The sequence below is a fragment of the Coregonus clupeaformis genome, chromosome 8 (assembly GCF_020615455.1).
Source record: "Coregonus clupeaformis isolate EN_2021a chromosome 8, ASM2061545v1, whole genome shotgun sequence".
Taxonomy (NCBI): Eukaryota; Metazoa; Chordata; class Actinopteri; order Salmoniformes; family Salmonidae; genus Coregonus; species Coregonus clupeaformis.
Genome location: NC_059199.1, coordinates 26679819 through 26697560, shown reverse-complemented (window position 1 = coordinate 26697560; position 17742 = coordinate 26679819). Strand labels below are relative to the sequence as shown.

At 42.2% G+C, this 17742-nt stretch overlaps 1 protein-coding gene across 2 annotated transcripts; it reads left to right on the top strand.

Annotated features, from left to right (window-relative positions):
* Positions 1-6391: 6391 nt before the first annotated feature.
* Positions 6392-17524, top strand: LOC121572770 (homocysteine-responsive endoplasmic reticulum-resident ubiquitin-like domain member 2 protein). Of its 2 annotated transcripts, XM_041884800.1 has the most exons (8): positions 6392-6767; positions 12056-12133; positions 13869-13985; positions 14282-14415; positions 14598-14729; positions 15261-15551; positions 16374-16485; positions 16742-17524. In XM_041884800.1, exons 1-8 carry the CDS (start codon positions 6621-6623, stop codon positions 16910-16912), a joined length of 1182 nt encoding a protein of 393 aa, XP_041740734.1. In that variant the 5' UTR covers positions 6392-6620; the 3' UTR covers positions 16913-17524. The 2 variants fall into 2 exon arrangements, with proteins under 2 accessions (XP_041740734.1, XP_041740735.1); XM_041884801.1 differs by lacking the exon at positions 12056-12133.
* The last annotated feature ends 218 nt before the right edge of the window (positions 17525-17742 follow it).

Sequence of the window (17742 nt, the reverse complement as noted above, 5' to 3'; positions counted from 1 at the left end):
AGTTCCAGGCATGAGGAATGATGCCGGGATAGCATGTAACCCTTTGCTTTGATGTTGGCAGTTAAATGTAAATATTGTCAGTTAATCATTCCACTTAAACTGGCTGGCTGGTTAGCTGACAAACATACTATACAGATATATGTACAAATGGGCTAATTGATAGTTTAAGGAGGAGTGGCATGATGATGTGCTGTTACATTTGTAAATTACCTGGTATAACAGCAAAATGAGCTAAATGGAAACATCTGCTAAATACACTGAACAAAAATATAAACGCAACATGTAAAGTGTTGGTCCCATGTCTCATGAGCTGAAATAAAAGATCCCAGAAATTTTCCAAACGCATATATTGCCACAGATGTCTCAAGTTTTGAAGAAGCGTGCAATTGGCATGCTGACTGCAGGAATGTCCACCAGAGCTGTTGCCAGATAATAAGTTAATTTCTCTACCGTTTTAGAGAATTTGGCAGTACGTCCAACCGGCCACACAACCGCAGATCACGTGTAACCATGCTAGCCCAGGACCTCCACACCCAGCTTCTTCACCTGCGGGATTGTCTAAGACCAGCCACCCAGACACCTGGTGAAACTGTAGGTTTGCACAACCAAAGAATTTCTGCACAAACTGTCAGAATCCGTCTCAAGGAAGCCCATCTGCGTGCTCGTCGTCCTCACCAGGATCTTGACCTGACTGCAGTTCGGCGTCGTAACCGACTTCAGTGGGCAAATGCTCACCTTCGATGGCCACTGGCACGCTGGAGAAGTGTGCTCTTCACGGATTAATCCCAGTTTCAATTGTACTGGGCAGATGGCAGACAGCGGTTTACTGATGTCAACGTTGTGAACAGAGTGCCCCATGGTGGCGGTGGGGTTATGGAATGGGCAGCCATAAGCTACGGACAACAAACACAATTGCATTTTATCAATGGCAATTTGAATGCACAGAGATACCGTGACGAGATCCTGAGGCCCAATGTCGTGCCATTCATCCACCTCCATCACCTCCTGTTTCAGCATGATAATGCACAGCCCCATGTCGCAAGGATCTGTACATAATTCCTGGAAGCTGAAAATGTCCCAGTTCTTCCATGGCCTGCATACACACCAGACATGTCACCCATTGAGCATGTTGGGGATGCTCTGGATCGACTTGTACGACAGCGTGTTCCAGTTCCCGCCAACATCCAGCAACTTCGCACAGCCATGGAAGAGGAGTGGGACAATATTCCACAGGCCACAATCAACAGCCTGATCAACCCTATGCGACAGAGATTTGTCGCACTGCATGAGGTAAATGGTGGTCACACCACATACTGACAGGTTTTCTGATCCAACCCCCTACTTTTTTTTAAAAGGTATCTATGACCAACAGATGCATATCTGTATTCCCATTCATCTGAAATCCATACATTAGGGCATAATGAGTTTATTTAAATTGACTGATATGAACTGTAACTCAGTAAAATCTTTGAAAATGTTGCATGTTGCGTTTATATTTTTGTTCAGTGTACTTTAATCATTGCAAATGCTCAGGCAGCTGCCATTTTACGTTGGGAAAGAAAAATGGCCCTGCATTTACCAGAAAAGGAAGGTCCACACAACGAAGGGGGTAAGAAATAATTTAAACATCACAGATATAAATTCTTCCTGTGCCCTTGATCAAATGCAATGTGACTTGTGTTGTGTTTAAATTAAGTTAAATACATTACTTTAGTTGGCTGCTTTGAGCAAAACTTGTATGTAATATAACCTATTCCCCCCAAAAAAAAAACAGATTGGAATAAACTTTGTTGCAGTGCCAACTTTGGTCCTTGAAAAACTCCTCTAGTCCAGCAATACGAGTCTTCCTTCAAAGATTTGTCTCTGGTCATGCAACTATAATACAGACTGGATGTCTAAACATTCTCATCAATGACAACATGAGTTATCACTCATCTAAGTCTGGTATCCGGGGTAATCTGGTTAATGATTATATAATTGATTAAGTGGCGCTTTCCTTGTAGAATGTTGAAAGCTGTATCGAACACATTGTATTGCTAAGATGCTCAAACTTAACTTAATAGCTACACTCACCGACACAGGATAAACTTTATTCCTCATGCTGGCCCTGACCAAACCGATAGTTGCCCCTCACTATAGCTGCACTTCTCCACATGACCAGACTTATAGTGATCTTCTCCCCTTTTAATACTCATGTGCTCATCCTTGAAAATGCCATAATGTTTGAAATAGACACCAAAGTCTACCTAATGTACAAACAAATATCCTAGGTTAAGTAATACAAAATGATGTTTTGATCTACTGCTCTGCTAACTAAAGTATAGTCAGTGGCTAGCTAAGACAGAGAAAGGGACTGAAGAAGTTCAACACTTTATTCAATTAATTTCAATACACCACATGGATTCATCATGGATTGGGCACCGGTCTCTGAACACGCTGGTGAACGGTGGCTGATACTGCCAGCTAGAGATGACGTGCAGGAACGTCCTGCAGGAATTTGTAGTCTTGCTGAGGTCTTCTCTGTTGCCAATGGGCATTTCTGAGAGTAAATTGAGGCAAGTTTATTGATAAACCTCACCTTGTCTGAAAGAGAATGCCACGGTTATCAAAACATTCACGCCAAGGTAAGCCTACACCACACATATATTAGTTTGTAAAATTCACGATGCAAAAAATGAATGGTAAAAAAACGATTGGAACCATTTCCGTATTTGACTGCTAGGTTTTATGGGTATGTAGGACGTGGATATAAGGATGAGGTGAACAACTTCTCTCTTAGATGGGTAATATTTAATATCCAACTAGGTTCACATAGCACGTCATACCTCAAAAGTTAGATCAAATACCCCCCCATAGAATGATTACGCCCTCTCCTGGAGAAGAGACATACATTAAAGTAGAACTGACAGCATTTTAGCAACATGCAATCTTATTAAAATCTGTTCATATACACCCCGAGGAAGAATGACACCTTTTTAAACATTTTCTGACAAGTGAGCACTTACATATGGTCATTTTCACGTTTTCATACATTCTTAGAATGTTTGGGATTTACGTATAGTAAGGCATTTGTGAAAATTCTATAGCAATATAGAGTTGGAAAGCACTGTTGCAGTTCGATTACATAAAAGGAGCATTTTGAAACACCTGTAACTCTTAATTTAGCGTTCATTTAGCAGTCTTTCAAGCTGTCCTTTTATGTAATCGAACTGCAACAGTTTAGTTGGCTAGTTTCAGGTAAACTAAATGTAATACAGAGAGAGACAAATACAAGCATACAACATTTCTAACGAAATGTTACTGTTTTTCAGACTCGTTTCACGTGATTCTTGATTTGATTATGATCAGTGCTATCCATGATCCTTGCCAAGTCCCTACCCTAACCTTAACCGTTACCTAACCATAACTTCCTCTTCGATGAGGTTTAACAGAGGTTGGCATCCAATAAATGTTGCATTGCCACCACCTACTAGACTGGAGTATACAGTGTATTCGGAAAGTATTCAGACCCCTTAACTTTTCCACATTGTTATGTTACAGCCTTATTCAAAAATGGATTAAATAGTTTCCACCCCCCTCATTAATCTACACACAATATCCCATAATGATATAGCAAAAACAGTAAAAAATAAATAAAAATACATTGCAAATGTATTAAAAATAAAAAATGAAAATACCACATTTACATAAGTATTCAGACCCTTTACTCAGTACTTTGGCAGCAATTACAGCCTTGCGACTTCTTGGGTATGACGCTACAAGCTTGGCACACCAGTATTTGGGGAGTTTTTCCCCATTCTTCTCTGCAGATCCTCTCAAGCTCTGTCAGGTTGGATGTGGAGCGTCGCTGCACAGCTATTTTCAGGTCTCTCCAGAAATGTTAGATTGGGTTCAAGACTGGGCTCTGGCTGGGCCACTCAAGGACACCTGTACGAAGGTGAACCTTCGCCCCAGTCGGAGGTCCTGAGCACGCTGTAGTAGGTTTTCATCAAGGATCTCTCTGTACTTTGTTCCGTTCATCTTTGCCTCGATCCTGACTAGTCTCCCAGTCCCTGTCGCTGAAAAACATCCCCACAGCATGATGCTGCCACCACCATGCTTCACCATAGGGATGGTGCCAGGTTTCCTCCAGACGTGACACTTGGCATTCAGTCCAAAGAGTTTAATCTTGGTTTCATCAGACCAGTGAATCTTGTTTCTCATGGTCTGAGAGTCTTTAGGTGCCTTTTGGCAAACTCCAAGCGGGCTGTCATGTGCCTTTTACTGAGGAGTGGCTTCCGTCTGGCCACTCTACCGTAAAGGCCTGATTGGTCGACTGCTGCAGAGATGGTTGTCCTTCTGGAAGGTTCTCCCATCTCCACAGAGGAACTCTCAAGCTCTGTCAGAGTGACCATCGGGTTCTTGGTCACCTCCCTGACCAAGGCCCTTCTCCCCCGATTGCTCAGTTTGGCCGGGCGGTCAGCTCTAGAAAGAGTCTTGGTGGTTCCAAACTTCTTCCATTTACGTATGATGGAGGCCACCGTGTTCAAATGATACAAACCCCCCAAAAATCCATTTTAATTCCAGGTTGTAAGGCAACAAAATAGGAAAAATGCCAAGGGGGGTGAATACTTCCGCAAGCCACTATAACTGCATGCATTGCAAAGCAATCACTAGCCTGCTCTTCAGTGGAGTGGGTGTGTGGTCCCAATTCTGGGTTTAAGGGTCTCTTTTTCAAGCTTAAAATGATAAACATTCAACATTGGCCATGCTGTCAATTCAGCATGATTTCTTCCGCGGTTAAAACAACTGTTAACTCGGAACTGGGAAATCTGACTTCAGTGAGTTAAAGATAACTGGAAACTTGGGAAAAACAAGCTCCGACTGGGAAAATACGTTTTGAACGGTCATCCAACTCGGAATTGTAAGTCGGGAACTCGGGCCTCTTTCTAGAGCTACAACCTGAAGATCACTGATGTCATCATGATTCAACCTTGCTTTTTTCAGAGTTCCCAGTTGTCTTGAAAGCACCATAAATCCAGAGAATACCAGACTTTGATGACAAAGTTGACAAAATTTGCGACACCTTCCTGTTCAAGTGAGCACAGCACAACAAGGTGAGTCCAAAAATGTATTGTATGCTGCTGCATAAATGATGTACTATTCCAGGGAGATATGTATACTGTATCTAAGAAAGTAATACTAAGTGTATGTTGTGCAGTAAGCTGTTAGTAGCCCATGTGCCTCACCCTAATAATGTGGTCTATTTTCCCCTCTTCACCTACTGTTTTGACTTGGTGGTGCACATGTAGCCTATAACCTGTTTTAGAGAAATGTAATCATCGAATATTGTAAGAGCTTTCATTGTCCGCTTATATGCCCCCTTTATTTATCCTGTGGTTCTGACTTGGTGTACAGGGAGAACACTGTAAGAATGGCCCATGTTCTGAATTCTATCGCTGTACATTTCAAAAGTGCTAAACAAATAGTTATATTGACTACGTCCGTCTTAGCTCGCTCATTAATGTCTTAATCGAAATTACGGATTGCCTCTTTCTGCTTGTTGTCCCCTTATGCCATAGTTTGTACATATCAATTGTCAGTAGAAACCACATTTGTTTAAGCAAGTCAGCCATATCAGCTATGTTTTTTTTAAAGGCAGTAAATGAGGCTGAATGAACTATTTTGCTGCCAGACAAGGCTCCCCTGATAGCCAGGTGTAGCAGTGCTAAGGTGTTGGGACTGCTGTTGGGACAGCTTTATGTAGGCCCTAACAGTTTGTGGGCAGTTTGCCACCGTTATAGTGCAATTAATGTATTGTTTAGTGTTGTGGCTTTGCTGCCATGAATCCCCAACATTTTTTGTTTGCCCCACCAAGATTGACATGTTAAAATCGCCACTGCTTCTGACGTGGACAATTTTGCCAGATCCAGTGCATGCTTGTTCTGTTCTTCATCAACACAATTAACCAAAATAAGGTCACCTTGAATGAATCCACCTTTCCCACTGCTTTCTTCACAGTCCTCGATATTACAAATGGATTTCCCAAATTAATCTCCTTGTCCAAAAAACGTAGTCCAATAACAAATGCATTATTGGACCGGACCTTTAAAACTTTTGCTCGTTTTGTTCCATTCTTTGATTTCACTATTTTCCATTCATTGTCACACACTTCTCTTGCCGCACTTTCAGATTCAAGCACAGTCGCCATTTCCTCCCAACCACCACCACCATGCAAGAGTTCTAAACACGTAGCCCCTAACCTTAACACATTGTAAATGTAAACTTCAATGGGGTATGGACGCCCCAAGGAACCCGATTAGCACGGATCATTCGACTATACGAGTTCCGGATGTGGGAGGAATAGCTGTTTCGGACACGATTACGTATTTCCGCTTTCTGTTAGCTAGCGGGTAGTTAGCAGGCCAACAACAACAACCGGTCGGATATTCAGATTATATTCAAGGACTTGTAACTGAGCTTTAAAGGTGATAAAGGCAAAGTTCAGTCGCTGGAAGCTAAGGTGGGTAAAGACATTTAGTAGTCCTCCGCATTGGAAGAGACCATTCTGTTGTTCCAGCCCAACAAATCTGGGCTATGTGCAAGGCACCGTAAGAGGACACTAACAGATGGTGTAAAACATGGACCAGGGTGTTGCCGGCAGTCCTGTTATCGTTGTCATCAAGGCACCCAACCAGAAGTATGATGACCAGACCATCAACTGCTTCCTGAACTGGACAGTGGATAAACTAAAAACCCATATCTCACATGTATATCCCAGTAAACCGGTGAGTAGGTTATCGCTTATGTACAGTGAGTTTGGTCTCAGTTTTCATTTCCCTTGAGGTCTGTTCAGATCAATGATGTGTATATATAAACATTCAAAAATATATTGCATAATAGATTAAATAAAATAGAGCATAGAGCCATGTCCACTCTGTGGGATGTCTTTATTCTGAAATGCACCTCCCTGATGATTGGCATTTTAAGTTTGGAGGTTACAGCCATCTGGGACAACTTGTCCCTATCCCTGAAACATTATAAAGGCAGACTATAAGTAGCACAAATGTCAAACTGCTACTGACTTCCCACTGGGCAAAAACTGGTTGAATCAACGTTGTTTCCATGTCATTTTCATGTCATTTCATCCCCCCCAAATCTATTTGATTACTTTTAATTAACGTGGAAGATGAATTGGATTTGCAAAAAGTAATCAATGTAAGGGCATTTAGTATTTTTTTCACTCAAGTTTGAACCTAAATCCAATGACATGGTAAAATGTTTTGTTGATTTCACATTGAATTCATTTTAGTTGATAACTCAACCAAATGTAAATCAAAACTAGATGTTGAACTGATGCTGTGCCCAGTGGGTTAGGTCTACTTCTCCCTCAAGTTTCCAGGGCTGCATTTGGATGAACAATTACAGCAGCCATCATTGAGGATTCTCTGTACTACAGAGACATCCTTAGGTTGGAGTCATTAAAACTCGTTTTTCAACCACTCCACAAATGTCTTATTAACAAACTATAGTTTTGTCAAGTCGGTTAGGACACAAGTAATGCATGAAACAAGTAATTTTTCCAACAATTGTTTACAGACAGATTATTTCACTTACAATTCACTGAATCACAATTCCAATGGGTCAGAAGTTTACATACACTAAGTTGACTGTGCCTTTAAACAGTTTGGAAAATTCCAGAAAATGATGTCATGGCTTTAGAAGCTTCTGATAGGCTAATTGACATAATTTGAGTCAATTGGAGGTGTACTTGTGGATGTATTTCAAGGCCTACCTTCAAACGCAGTGCCTCTTTGCTTGACATCAAAATTGTAGACCTCCACAAGTCTGGTTCATCCTTCCAAACGCCTGAAGGTACCACGTTCATCTATACAAACAATAGTACGCAAGTATAAACACCATGGGACCACGCAGCCGTCATACCGCTCAGGAAGGAGACGCACTTGAAAGCCAAAGAACACCATCCCAACCGTGAAGCACGGGGGTGCCAGCATCATGCTGTGGGGGTGCTTTGCTGCATGAGGGACTGGTGCACTTCACAAAATAGATGGCATCATGAGGAAAGAAAATGATGTGGATATATTGAAGCAACATCTCAAGACATCAGTCAGGAAGTTAAAGCTAGGTCGCAAATGGGTCTTCCAAATGGACAATGACCCCAAGCATACTTCCAAAGTTGTGGCAAAATGGCTTAAGGACAACAAAGTCAAGGTATTAGAGTGGCCATCACAAAGCCCTGACCTCAATCCTATAGAACATTTGTGGGCAGAACTGAAAAAGCGTGTGTGAGCAAGGAGGCCTACAAACCTGACTCAGTTACACCAGCCTGTCAGGAGGAATGGGCCAAATTCACACAACTTGTTGTGGGAAGCTTGTGAAAGACTACCTGAAACGTTTGACCCAAGTTGAACAATTTTAAGGCAATGCTACCAAATACTAATTGAGTGTATGTAAACTTCTGACCCACTGGGAATGTGATGAAAGAAATAAAAGCTGAAATAAATAATTATTCTGACATTACACATTCTTAAAATAAAGTGGTGATCCTAACTGGGATTTACTAGGATTAAATGTCAGGAATTGTGAAAAATTGAGTTTAAATGTATTTGGCTAAGGTGTATGTAAACTTCCGACTTCAACTGTAAGTGACTGGATGCTATGTGACCTGATGCAGGAGTAGGCTATAAGTAGGTTATATAGCCTAGTAGTCCAATACTAATTTGAATTGAAGCCTTTGTTTAAGTGAATGTTTTTCAATGTGTGTATGCTTAATCCTATTAGTTGGAGAGAGAAACAGAACCTAGCTCGGTTTGCTTTGATGTGAATGATTCACTTAGTAGTATAGGTTTATAAACAGTGTTATGTGTTTATTGACCTAATTTATTTGTCTGAAAAAAAGACTGCAGAATACTGACAGTCTAACTAGCTTCATTTTAGCTGAATTCACCATCACATTTTCTGCATCTGCATCCTGTGTACCCCTGCAATTGCTTTTTGCTACACAGTGATGATTTCCTAACCGGGATAAACATCTGTTTAAATGTAGGCCAACACTTTTGAATTCATGTTATGTCATATTACTAAAATGGATAGCCTAATATCTGTGATGTGAAAACCTATTACCAATGGAGATTCGATTTTAAAACCCATCACCGCATCCGAAAGAATGTCAAACCACAGTTGAATAACCTTTAATAACTCTAGGGGGAAAAGAGAGGTGGGAGGAGGATAAAGCAATAAAGAAAGGTTGTGCTGAGCCTATATTTGAAAATATTATTGTCTTGAAAGTGTGTAGATTTGACGTCAGGCTGGAAGGAGGGCAGTGAGATTCCTTAGTTCTCTGATTTCGTTACGGTTCCTGCTCAGTAATCACTGTAAACACAAAGCACTCTTGTCTGGTAATCTCAGTCTGTTGTGTGTTCTCCAACTTCTCTGGTTAGTGTCATCTATCTCATCACTGTTTACCATAATAGTTTTAACCAGGTGACAGAGCCTTCTTTGTTAAAGCTGCAATATGTAACTTTTTGGGCTGTCCAACCAAATCCACATAGAAATGTGAGTTATAAATCTGTCATTCTCTTTGAAAGCAAGTCTAAGAAGCGGTAGATCTATGTATGCTATTTCTATGCTTCCCGGCGCTGTCATATACCCTACTACAGCTTCTATGTCTAGCCTAATCCTGTCACATGGATGTTTCTACCATTGTAATCCTTTTATTGCCTAAGTCCAAACAGTGTAAAAAATACAAATCGGGATGGAAAAACACATTAAGTGTAAACTTAAATGACTAAACATCAGATCAAAGGACACATTTCCACAGGTTTAATGTTCATTGCTCGTGTTTCTTGGCCCAAGCTAGTCTCTTCTTCTTATTGGTGTCCTTTTAATAGTGGTTTATTTGCAGCAATTTGACCATGAAGGCCTGATTCAAGCAGTCTCCTCTGAACAGTTGATGTTGAGATGTGTCTGTTACTTGAACACTGTGAAGGATTTATTTGGGCTGCAATTTCTGAGGCTGGTAGCTGTAATGAACTTATCCTCTGCAGCAGAGGTAACTCTGGGTCTTCCTTTCCTGTGGCGGTCCTCATGAGAGCCAATTTCATCATAGCGCTTGATGGTTTTCAAAAACGTTCAAAGTTCATGAAATGTTCCGTATTGACTGACCTTCATGTCTTAAAGTAATGATGGACTGTCGTTTCTCATTGCTTATTTGAGCTGTTCTTGCCATAATATGGACTTGGTCTTTTACCAAATAGGGCTGTCTTCTGTATACCATCCCTACCTTGTCACAACACAACTGATTGGCTCAAACGCATTAAAAAGGAAAGAAATTCCATAAATTAACTTTTAAGAAGGCACACCTGTTAATTGAAATGCATTCCAGGTGACTACCTCATGAAGCTTGTTTAGAGAATGCCAAGAGTGTGCAAAGCTGTCATCAAGGCAAAGGGTGGCTACTTTGAAGCATCTCACTTTTTTAGTGACTACATGATTCCATATGTGTTATTTCATAGTTTTGATGTCTTCACTATTATTATACAATGTAGAAAATGCTAAAAATAAAGAAAAACCCTGGAATGAGTAGGTGTGTCCAAACTTTTGACTGGTACTTGTCACGAGAATGTCTATCTCTAATAGTTAAACTCAACTGTTACTCAAGCTTTGAATAATTCCCAGAGGTTGTAAGACTCTAGTTAATAATTAATTAAACAAAGTCCCATTTCTGCAATGAATCAGTTTCTTTATTCATGAGAGCTCTGCCGCTAAAAACACACACAGCCTTTTTATATGCGTCCACACAAAGGACTTTGCTCCGCCCACCTTTAGGCGGCCTGTGATTTTCCACAGTATAGAATGTTTAAGTTTAGCAGTTTCTAGGTCTCCTTCCTTGTTGGAATGTTTATGTTTGACAGTTTCCAGGTCCCCTTCCCTACAGTTCACACAGTTATACAGTATCGGGGTGGAATATTTTAGTCATTACAATAAAGATACAAATTCATCTATCAGTACTGTATATATATTTTTAAATAATCTTTGAGAACTAACAATCACCAAAATAAAAGCAGTGTGGGAGAGTAAAAAATAAATAAAATAAAATGAATTTAGCAGTATTTATTTTGTTATGTTTGAGCAAAATAACACAGCCTTTTCCATGGCAAAATGCATAGAATTGCAGGAAACTAGCTTTAAAACTGCAACATTTTCTCTCGGCTCCATGGCAGAATATGTAGAATCGCCTGAAATTAGCTTTAAAAGTAAAGAAAAAAAATATCTCAGCTCCATGGAAATTTGTGCAGAATAAAAAAAAAAATACAGCACCAAGATGGGGGCCTCTAAAATGTTCTCTACAATGTAGCCGTCGACGGCGCTCATTGCCACGCCCACCATCTAAGCCCCTTTTTGATCCAGAAGTAAACCTGTGTCAATCTGATGAACTAAACTGCCCTATGTAGCTACTAGCTAGTGGTGTGTATTTGGGCCTTCCCAGTTACCTTAGGATCAACCTTTTGATCTTGTGATCTCCAAGTACCATTTGTCTAAGGCTAGTCTCGCGTTGCCATCCTTCTAAGTCTCATCCATCACAGTCTGGGAGCTGAGGCTAGTCTAAAATATTATATTCTATTTAATTAAATCACTACTACTTATATGTTCTTATGCAATGTAAGCAAGTGAAAGGGAATCTTCACCCAAAGTGAAGGAAAGTGAAAGGAAAACCACTGTTTTCAGGGGTTATCAATCAATCAAATGTATGGTATAAACCCCTTTATACAACAGCAGGTGTCACAAAGAGCTTTACTGATACCCAGCAATGCAGAGCCAGAAGCACAGTGGCTAGGAAAAACTCGATTGAAGGCAGGAACCTAGGAAGAAACCTAGTGAGGAACCAGGCTTCGAAGGGTGGCAAGTCCTCTTCTGGCTGTACTGAGAAGAAATTTAAGAGTACATGTGGCCATTAAGGCCAAATTGTTTTTCAAGGCGTTCAAACGTTCATAGATGAGCAGCAGGATCATAAATAAGCTGTTCTATATTCTGAACTGTCTGATTTTTATTGTAGAGCTCCAAAGACCAGAGGCTGGTGTATTCTGGGAAGCTCCTCTTGGATCACTTAACACTGAAAGATGTGCTCAGAAAGGTCTGTCTGCTGCATTCATTTTCTTATACACTGCTCAAAAAAATAAAGGGAACACTTAAACAACACAATGTAACTCCAAGTCAATCACACTTCTGTGAAATCAAACTGTCCACTTAGGAAGCAACACTGATTGACAATACATTTCACATGCTGTTGTGCAAATGGAATAGACAACAGGTGGACATTATAGGCAATTAGCAAGACACCCCCAATAAAGGACTGGTTTTGCAGGTGGTGACCACAGACCACTTCTCAGTTCCTATGCTTCCTGGCTGATGTTTTGGTCACTTTTGAATGCTGGCGGTGCTTTCACTCTAGTGGTAGCATGAGACGGAGTCTACAACCCACACAAGTGGCTCAGGTAGTGCAGCTCATCCAGGATGGCACATCAATGCGAGCTGTGGCAAGAAGGTTTGCTGTGTCTGTCAGCGTAGTGTCCAGAGCATGGAGGTGCTACCAGGAGACAGGCCAGTACATCAGGAGACGTGGAGGAGGCCATAGGAGGGCAACAACCCAGCAGCAGGACTGCTACCTCCGCCTTTGTGCAAGGAGGAGCAGGAGGAGCACTGCCAGAGCCCTGACCTCCAGCAGGCCACAAATGTGCATGTGTCTGCTCAAACGGTCAGAAACAGACTCCATGAGGGTGGTATGAGGGCCCGATGTCCACAGGTGGGGGTTGTGCTTATAGCCCAACACCGTGCAGGACGTTTGGCATTTGCCAGAGAACATCAAGATTGGCAAATTCGCCACTGGCGCCCTGTGCTCTTCACAGATGAAAGCAGGTTCACACTGAGCACGTGACAGACGTGACAGAGTCTGGAGACGCCGTGGAGAACGTTCTGCTGCCTGCAACATCCTCCAGCATGACCGGTTTGGCGGTGGGTCAGTCATGGTGTGGGGTGGCATTTCTTTGGGGGGCCGCACAGCCCTCCATGTGCTCACCAGAGGTAGCCTGACTGCCATTAGGTACCGAGATGAGATCCTCAGACCCCTTGTGAGACCATATGCTGGTGCGGTTGGCCCTGGGTTCCTCCTAATGCAAGACAATGCTAGACCTCATGTGGCTGGAGTGTGTCAGCAGTTCCTGCAAGAGGAAGGCATTGATGCTATGGACTGGTCCGCCCGTTCCCCAGACCTGAATCCAATTGAGCACATCTGGGACATCATGTCTCGCTCCATCCACCAACGCCACGTTGCACCACAGACTGTCCAGGAGTTGGCGGATGCTTTAGTCCAGGTCTGGGAGGAGATCCCTCAGGAGACCATCCGCCAACTCATCAGGAGCATGCCCAGGCATTGTAGGGAGTTCATACAGGCACGTGGAGGCCACACACACTACTGAGCCTCATCTTGACTTGTTTTAAGGACATTACATAAAAGTTGGATCAGCTTTTAGTGTGGTTTTCCACTTTAATTTTGAGGGTGACTCCAAATCCAGACCTCCATGGGTTGATACATTTGATTTCCATTGATAATTTTTGTGTGATTTTGTTGACAGCACATTCAACTATGTAAAGAAAAAAAGTATTTAATAAGATTATTTCATTCATTCAGATCTAGGATGTGTTATTTTAGTGTTCCCTTAATTTTTTTGAGCAGTGTATTTCATTTTCACATGATATTCTGTTCAGAGATTACGGCAACGTATGCATTCATCCTAGATCTCATTCTTATTGTACTTTGTTAACGCAATAGTGTGGCTGTCCTTGCTAATGGCCACGGATGACTCTTACAGCAGGATGAGTACCACATGGTCCACCTGGTGTGTGCATCACACACCCCTCCTGGGTCCCCCAAGCTCCTCAGCAGCCACAGTAACAAGGCCCCTGGAGTCCCCTCTACTAGCTCCACGGTGAGTTACCGGTATGCATGCAACACCCACCGTACTGCTCCATTCATTGCCACTCATTTCATCATCCCAGCACACCTAGAGCTAGCCTGCGTGCCAGTCTGTTTGTGCTATCATGCCAAAATGAGAATGAGCTAAAGAGTTGACATGAGCACAAACAGACCTGGAACAAGGCTATCCTAGGTCTACTCTATATTGTAATCCACTCAGCTCCTGATGAATGAAATGTTTGTGGTCAGTCAACTTTAAGTGGAGTCAGAGAAGTAAAATAATCAAAACGTATTTGTCTGTTTTCTCAGATGGGTCAGAGCCCCAGTGTCCCTTCCCCTAGCCAAGATGGCCAATCAACCTCCATTGGAGAGAGCTCTGACGGGCTGAGACATCGTACAGGCCCCGCCCCTAACCATGCAGCACACCCTGCCTTTATGCAAGGGTAAGCCCTTATACACCAGCACGGTTAGTTCTGGACACACGTTATGATTGGCCAAGAAGTGTACTACTGTTGAGAGCTCTCACTTTCTAATAGATTTCTGTGTGTTTGTATGTGTTAATGAGCTTGTTGTCTACTGGTAATGCCCAAACTCCTTACCCCGTAACTGTGTACTTATCTTGCAGCTATATGTGGAACCAGTTCCCTCCACAGCAAGGCCCTCCCACCAACATGCCAGCCTACCCTGGCATACAGTACAATCCCATGACACTGCTGTGGTGGCAGCAGGTGTACACCCGGCAATACTACATGCACTAGTAAGTCTGCTGTCTCCCAATAACTGTGTGACAATATGCTCAATTACCCATGCTGTGTCATGCAATCATTGAGATTCAATCACAATAATCTCAATTTCAGATGATCTCTATATAAAACTAACTTAAGTGAATGAGGTGAATGAGTTACCTGACGCATGAAAAAAGTCAAGACCATGCTGATGGAAAGAGGAAGTGTCGGTACAATTTCATAATTGTTGACAGAAAATGTGTTTGTTCGACATGGTCAAAAGTCAAGACCATGCTGATGGAAAGAGGAAGTGTCGGTACAATTTCATAATTGTTGACAGAAAATGTGTTTGTTCGACATGGTGGGATCTTTTTGCTTTGTGAAAATGAATAGTGTGATAAATGGTGGTGGAAACACCTTCATACACAAATATTGTTTTTATGTGGATTTTAGCGTATTCACATTCTCTCGACAGTTAGATGGAAACCTAGCTACTGATCCAGTTTATGTTTACATCCATTTCTCACTCCTTTCTCTGTCTGTCTCTCTCCCTCGCCCTTCAGTCAGATGTTGGCTGCCTCATCTCACCATCTCAGGCCTGACCTGCTCTCGGCCCAGCCTGGCCAATCAGATCATCTGAACCCGCCTCCCCCGGAGGAGCACCGTGGCGATCCCGACATCCAATTGAACGCCCAGGGAGCAGAGGCACTGCTGAACGAGGAGGAGCAGAACCGTGATTGGCTGGACTGGGTGTACACTGTGTCACGCACCGCCATCTTGCTCAGCATAGTCTACTTTTACTCATCGTTTAGCCGCTTTGTCATGGTGATGGGCGCCATGTTGCTGCTATACCTGTGAGTATTCCCCTGCACCCTGTCAAATGAATACTACGTGTCCCTCTTAGAGGTGACATACTAGACTGGCCCCAGAGCTCTCTGTATGTGCTGTCTTGCCAATATACATAGAGATAGCTATACAGCTCTGGGACCAGGATCTTTCCATGACAGACTGACCAAGTGAATCCAGGTGAAAGCTATGATCCCTTATTGATGTCACCTGTTAAATCCACTTCAATCAGTGTAGATGAATGGGGGGAGACAGGTAAAAAAATGATTTTTAAGCCTTGAGACAATTGAGACATGGATTATGTATGTGTGCCATTCATAGGGTGAATGGGCAAGACAAAAAATCGAAGTGCCTTTGAATGGGGTATGGTAGTAGGTGCCAGGCGCACCAATTTTGTCAAGAACTGCAACGCTGCTGGGTTTTTCATGCACAACAGTTTCCAGAGTGTATCAAGAATGTTCCACCACCCAAAGGACATCCAGCCAATTTGACACAACTGTGGGAAGCATTGGAGTCAACATGGGCCAGCATCCCTGTGGAACGCTTTTGACACCTTGTAGAGTCCATGCCCCGATTAATTGAGACTGTTCTGAGGGCAAAAGGGGGGGGTGCAACTCAATATTAGCAAGGTGTTCCAAATGTTTGGTATACTCAGTGTATTTGTACAAATTGTGTAAATGGAAAGTGAGATTGTTCTGAATCCTTTCTATTAAACCTATACCTTTTTATCCGGGTCTTCTTGGGTCTTTGACCCAACAAATGTGTTGTGAACGGTCACCCATTATGTATCACAGGGTTTGTTATTGGCTGTTTCTCTGTGTTTACGTTAGGCACCAAGCAGGGTGGTTCCCCTTTAACCTGGAGAATGAACTTCAGAACCCTGGGGACGGGCCCCACCAGGACGAGATGGAGGCCGACCTTCATCATGACCTCCAAGAGACGGTAGGTAATCTGTAACCTCTGATCTTTAACCTCTAGTTTAAGTGCTTCTGAATGTCAGGACAGATAACTCCTTCAATTATACAGTAATTTAATTTGCAATAGCAGTGATGCATGATTTATGTAATGCTTGTCTGGTAACATAATATGGTATTGCTATGGTAAATGATTACAATTGTAAGAGGGGAAAAAAATCTATCCAGTTTTACAGTTTCTGTGCAATGGCTAATTTCCATGTTGCCATGTTTGACCTACACAGGAGTGGGTGATGGATGAAGGCTTAGGGGAAGACGATGGGGACAGTGGAGAGGAAGGACCGGAGGATCCCAATGGTATTCCCCATGCTGGCTTCCTCTCCACAACCTGGGCTTTTATTGTCACGTTCTTCATGTCTCTTATACCTGAGGGGCCGCCCAATGCTGCCAACTGAGCCAATGAGCCATGGGAGTCAGAACGGCACTACTGACTGGACTGAATACACTCTCTTAGTATGCCCAGCGAGTTCACCCCTATGTCTACACATTGTACATCTACCGGATCACCGGGCACTACAGAATAACTAAGTGGTCACTCAGCCACGCAGACAAAAAAGGCTTTGAACTGGTTTTGAAGTGAACAACAAAATGACACTTTGCGGAAAAAGAACATCATTTGAAACGTTCAAAATCATGAGATCTAAATATTCTTCAGAACAATCTTCTCGGATCTAAATGATCTAAATATTCTTCAGAAAAATCTTCAGTCGTTGTAGAATAGGAAAGTATGACTTGTAAGTTGTTATAAGAAGACAGAGAACATTGACCCCTGTAATATTATCTGTTTAATACCATGAGAATTAGCCCTATTTCTGTGTGAAAGAATGATCAAGTATGTAGTGTCTGTATAGTTGCAATATTTGTTAAACTGTATAATCAGTGTAATATTGTATTTAATATAAACTTGTAGGACTGGCTTGGTTCAAGCAATCTGTTTTAAAGTACCCTAAATCCTATTTGTTGTGTTGTATTTGGCGCTTAATGTGAACATCGGTTAAAACGTAACCTTGGGGTTTGAATCATATCAAAATAAATGGTAACGGTCGTGAGCATCTGAGAAATGCTCCAGCTCAAGTATCAGTCCAGCTCAAGCATCAGTCCAGCTCAAGCATCAGTCCAGCTCAATCATCAGTCCAGCAATACAAATAGTCTGGGTAGCCATGATTAGCTGTTCAGGAGTCTTATGGCTTGGGGGTAAATGTGTAGAATTGCAGGAAATAAGCTT

Excerpts from the sequence above, each read along its gene's own strand:
- LOC121572770 (XM_041884800.1), top strand. The coding sequence starts at position 6,621 with ATGGACCAGGGTGTTGCCGGCAGTCCTGTTATCGTTGTCATCAAGGCA. Across the intron at positions 14,730-15,260 it reads CGGCAATACTACATGCACTA|TCAGATGTTGGCTGCCTCAT; the intron begins GTAAGTCTGCTG and ends CTCGCCCTTCAG. Across the intron at positions 16,486-16,741 it reads ATCATGACCTCCAAGAGACG|GAGTGGGTGATGGATGAAGG; the intron begins GTAGGTAATCTG and ends TGACCTACACAG.